The sequence below is a fragment of the Montipora foliosa genome, chromosome 6 (genome assembly GCF_036669935.1).
Source record: "Montipora foliosa isolate CH-2021 chromosome 6, ASM3666993v2, whole genome shotgun sequence".
NCBI lineage: Eukaryota > Metazoa > Cnidaria > Anthozoa > Scleractinia > Acroporidae > Montipora > Montipora foliosa.
In genome coordinates, this window is record NC_090874.1 from 28,876,475 (window position 1) to 28,881,474 (window position 5,000).

At 43.0% G+C, this 5,000-nt stretch overlaps 3 protein-coding genes across 3 annotated transcripts in view; 2 read left to right on the plus strand and 1 right to left on the minus strand.

Moving 5' to 3' along the window:
- LOC138005323 (uncharacterized) overlaps positions 1–856 on the plus strand; it is a 1,053-nt gene extending 197 nt beyond the window's left edge. The window contains exon 1 of the mRNA XM_068851570.1: positions 1–856. This exon is cut by the window's left edge and continues 197 nt beyond it. Within this exon, the coding sequence (XP_068707671.1) occupies positions 1–856 (856 nt within the window).
- Positions 857–1,064: 208 nt separating this feature from the next.
- LOC138005324 (uncharacterized) lies at positions 1,065–1,706 on the plus strand. Its single transcript, XM_068851571.1, has one exon. It carries the CDS (start codon positions 1,065–1,067, stop codon positions 1,704–1,706), a length of 642 nt encoding a protein of 213 aa, XP_068707672.1.
- A 2,175-nt stretch (positions 1,707–3,881) lies between these two features.
- Positions 3,882–5,000, minus strand: part of LOC138005325 (uncharacterized) — a 1,413-nt gene continuing 294 nt past the window's right edge. Inside the window, exon 2 of the mRNA XM_068851573.1 lies at positions 3,882–4,918. Coding sequence (XP_068707674.1) covers positions 3,882–4,918 — 1,037 coding nt within the window. The remainder of the gene's footprint in view (positions 4,919–5,000) is intronic.

A 5,000-nucleotide genomic window follows, 5' to 3' on the forward strand; every position in this document is an offset into this window, starting at 1 on the left:
AGGGGCGGGCGCTGTGAGTTGGAGATATGTGCCGACAGAGGCTAACCCTGCAGATGACATCACCCGGGGACTAAGTCCTACGGAACTTGGCGCGGGCTTTCGCTATATTAGTGGACCCAAGTTCCTGTATGAATCAGCAGAGCTCTGGCCAGAAAATAAAGTCAAAGCGCCCTGCGAGAACGATGACATCAAAGAAAAGAAGAAGGAAAGATGGGCTGGAGCATCTCAGCAAAACAAGGTCCTGTTAGGGTGGAAGAAGTATTCGTCACTGACCAAAGTAAGAAGAGTTACAGCTTATGTGATGCGATTTGCAAACAATGTAAGAGCTAAGAACGAAGTACGTCTACTGGGAGCACTTACGTCGAACGAATTGAGAGCTGCTCAGAATCATCTTGGGAAGAGGGCGCAAGTTGAATCATTCGGCGAGGAGATCCAGTGTCTCAAGATAGGTGAGGAGATCCACAAGAAGAGTAGAATTAAATCTCTTGACCCAAGGTTGGAAGATGGGTTCTTGGATGTCGGTGAGAGGCTGCAGAGAGCACAATGCCTACCTTACAGAACACGACATCCCAAAATAATTGACTCGCGCCATGAACTTGCACAGCTGATCGTCGAAGAAATACATCGTATCTACTACCACCCGCCAACTGAGCACTTGCATAATCAAATTCGGCAGGAGTATTGGATCATCCACGGTCGCCAAGTAGTGCGAAGCGCGAAATTCAAGTGCAACTGCTGTTATCGCCAGACAATAAAGCCTCAAGAGCAGCAAATGGGTAGTCTACCAGAGTGCCGACTTGAGCCAGGAATGGTGTTCAGGAACACTGGAGTTGCCTTTTTTGGACCTATGTGTTAGTTAAGGAAAGACGCAGTGAAGTTAAAGTATACGGGTGCTTGTTCACTTGCATGAGTACTAGAGCGTGCCACCTTGAACTTGTGGATGATCTTTCAACAGATCATTTCATCATGGCATTGAAAAGGTTCATAGCGCGACGTGGACGACCGCAGAACATCCACAGCGATAATGGAACGAACTTTGTTGGTGCAAATAATGAGTTGCGGAAATGCATCAAACAATTGGAATTGAAAACTTCTGTGCGCCTAAGGAAATCGAGTGGAAATTTCAGCCGCTAAGTACCCCGCACTTTGGAGGTGCATGGGAGAGACTAGTACAGTGTACCAAGAAGACGCTGAAGGCAATTCTGGCGGACAGGGCTGTTTCCAAAGAAGTGCTGAGAACCGCACTAGTCGAAGCACAAGGAATACTAAACAGTCGACCGATGATTACTCATGTGTCCAATGATGCAGGGGACATTGAAGCGTTAACCCCAAACCATTTCTTGCTGTTGCGGGCAAATCCGAGTTATGAAGATGCTGAAGTTAGTGACAGAGAGATTAATTCGACAAAGATGTGGCGACAGTCCCAAGCGCTAGCTAATTTCTTCTGGAGACGTTTTACCAAAGAGTACCTTTCCAGCCCGACCGAAAGGATGAAGTGGAAAGAGAAGAAACAGAACCTCAAAGAAAGAAATGTTGTCCTAGTTGCTGAGCCAAATCAGCCGCGAGGTGTATGGCCGTTGGCCAGAATCGTGTCTACTCATCCTGGGCAGGATGGGTTAGTTCGAGCTGTTACAGTACGAACTCAGTTCAGAGAGTATAAAAGGCCAATCACAAAACTTTGTTTAGTACAGGAGGCGGAAGAGTAGAACTTAAAATCGTCTCGACAAACATTGTGTCTCGACTAGGGGCGGGGATGTGCCTCCTGCTTCCTGAACTTTCATTTCCGCGTTGCTATGATACCAATGACGTCAGCCCGTTGCTAGGGACCTCGTCCACAAGTATAAAAGAGATGAGTTGAGTTTTTGTAAAAAATGTCCGTGAGAAAGCGATGTTGTTGAACTTTCTGAATGTAAATCGGAGAATAAAGTTGTACAAAACGAACCAGCAGAGTTGTATCGTCGCCCAGCAGCGACAATTAACCTTTCCTTTTCATCTGGAGTTTTGTGCCGGACGACTGGAGGACTTCAAGAGTTGTTTCGTTGTTCAAGTCCGGTAACCGAGAAGAAATAACTATAATATAACTATCGTCCCATTTCTATTCTCCAGTAATTTCCAAAATCGCCGAGAAAGTCGTATATCATCAATTGTTTAGTTATTTAAACGCTAACAATCTCTTGTCGTCCTGTCAATCTGGCTTCCGGAAGAATTTCTCCACTGAAACAGCTGTCACCCTTTTTGTGGATGAAATCCGTAGAAATATGGATAATGGTCTTCTCACTGGGGCAGTCTTCATTGACCTGAAGAAGGCCTTCGACACGATAGACCACCATGTCCTTCTAAACAAGCTACAGAGATATGGCATATGTAACAAGACTCTTCTTTGGTTTTCTAGCTATTTGATAGGCCGTTCCCAACGCGTAGAGGTCGGCAAAGCTCTCTCCTCGCCCCTGGATATAGCTTCTGGCGTCCCTCAGGGGTCAATTTTGGGGCCCCTGCTCTTTAAATACATAAACGACATGCCCTCCTGCATCTGCTTCTCGCAAGTTCTGCTTTATGCAGACGATACAGTGTTGTTTTTTACCGCTAAAACTGCTATTGAGTTAGAAGCAAGCCTTAACAATGATATCAACCGTATTTCTTCGTGGATGCAAGAAAATAAGCTTTTTCTGAATATGAGCAAGACTGAATATGTAATTTATGGCTCAAACCAACGGCTTAAGCGGGAGGATAGTATAAGCTTATCTTGCAATGGATCTTCTTTGACAAGATCTGAGTCTTTCAAATACCTTGGCGTTGTGATTGATCAGCACCTAAGTTTTAACAACCATATTGAGCACGTGGTCAATACGGTCTCGAGGAAGTTGGGTGTTTTTAGGCGTTTGAGAATTTCTATACCCATGGCCGCTGCTGAACGCCTTTACAAGACAATGATTTTATCTATTTTTGATTACTGTGATGTGGCCTGGCACGGCTGTGGGAAAGTTAACTCGGATGTACTCGAGAGTTTACAGCATAGAGCTGCGAAGTTAATTTTTCCAAATTCTGGTCTCGATACTAAAGAGCTGAATGCTACTTTGGGTCTAGTACCCTTGATTAATAGACGAAAACTTCATATTGTCTTGTTAGCTAGAAAATGCCTTGATGATTCAGTACCGCCTTATCTGAAAAATTATCTTAACTTAAATACTTCTGTACACACATTAATTTTACGACTAGACGCTGTAATGACATTCATTTTCCAAAAGTCAACCTTGAGGTCGCCAAGAGATCTTTTTACTTTACAGGCCCGATGGAATTTAACGGTATTCCTCGCCATATTAAATCAAAGGAATCCTTTATTGAACTCTCAAGGGACACGAAAGACTTCTTCCTCAATTAGGTGATTTCGTGTAGATCTACGTCTCAATTTTATTGATATCGGCCATGTAACAGTTTCCTTAGTCTTTTTTACCCTTTAGGATTTTTGTATTTTTACTTAAGTATTTTAATAACAGGACCCCCTTTGATACCAGTGCTTATTACACTGAAGGGGTTATCCTGTATAAATATTATTGTTATTATTATCATTATTATTATTATTATTATTATTATTATTATTATTATTATTATTATTATTATTATCTGCAGTATACACGTATGGATGCTCTAATATTAAAAGTACATAAGGCGCAAAGCGTAGCCTATGTCCTCTTACGGAACGTAAGTCTCTATATAAAAGAGCGTTTTAAAATGATAAAATACATTAAAAATAAAATATAATAATAATAATCCTTAAAATCCTAAATCCTAAAATCCTAATAAAAAAATTAATTAATTAATTAATTAATAAAAAAAATTTCTTAAAATTCTCTAATACTCTCTAATTTCTAAAGTTCGAAAAATTATTTGACGGTGGCCTTGAAGGCCCGCGCTATGTTAAGCGAACTTGAGGTAATAGCTTTCTGCATCCTTCTGAGAACCTCCTTTCCTCTAGCGCCCACAAGTTTCTTTATTGTTTTCTCTAAATCTTTAGACCAACCACCTAGCACATTAATCACTACGTTGCACTGTTCCAAGACATAGCCAGGGTACTGCTTCCTTGCCACTAACGAGTACCATGGTGGTACTGAGTCTACTAGCTGCAGGTCTTTACACATCTCAAAGAGCAACACCTTAAGTGCAGCGTGGTGTCGCTCCAAGTACTTGGACTGTGCTAAAGCAGGACATCCCGCAAGAACATGCGCAAGAGTTTCTGCAGCGCCTCCGCACAACCTACACGTGATCTCTCCTTGTGAAGTTCCTGTTTTGATCTTTGTATACACTCTAGTAGGGGTGAGCTGTTCGTAAAGCTCCAGTAGCCCGGTAATCGTGTGGGTGGGTGCTGAGGGCCACTCCCGTAGCCAAGAAAAACACTCATCCATGCTCAGATCTTCGTCCTGCCACCGTGCACACAGAAAGCGACCATGCCACTGCTCGCTCTCAATCTCTTCCTGTAACTTCTCCGTCACAGTCCTCCTCAAATAACCCTTAACATTCTTCCCTAGGAATTCTATATCCGGTGCTTGGCGCGGGCTGCATGACGGGTTCGGATAGTTCAAAGTGAAACCCGTGTCCAGCTCCTCGGCGTCTTTGCATGCCTCCTTAACCAACGAAGTGGATCCCTTCTCACTCGCCCTCTCTTCAAACTTCTGAACTAACCTCATGGTAGGATCTGTATTCTCATACAGCTTAATTGCAGATTTGATTTTTTTTGTTAGCTTGTATTCTTGCTCAAATGCGCGAAGGCCACGCCCACTCTTGTCCCTGGGTAGATACAACATAGCCGTCGAACTTAGCGGATTCTTCCCTCCGTTCTCACATATTATCTTTCTCGCCTCTCTGTCGATCACTCTAAGCTCTGTAATAGGCCAATGCTGAGTCCACATCAAATAGGAGAGGACTGGAAGATCAAACTGGTTACTTGCAGTCACACAGTTGGAATCAGACAAAGGGCTACTTCAAATTAATAACAACCTTTGCAG

Excerpts from the sequence above, each read along its gene's own strand:
- LOC138005324 (XM_068851571.1), top strand. The coding sequence starts at position 1,065 with ATGCATCAAACAATTGGAATTGAAAACTTCTGTGCGCCTAAGGAAATC.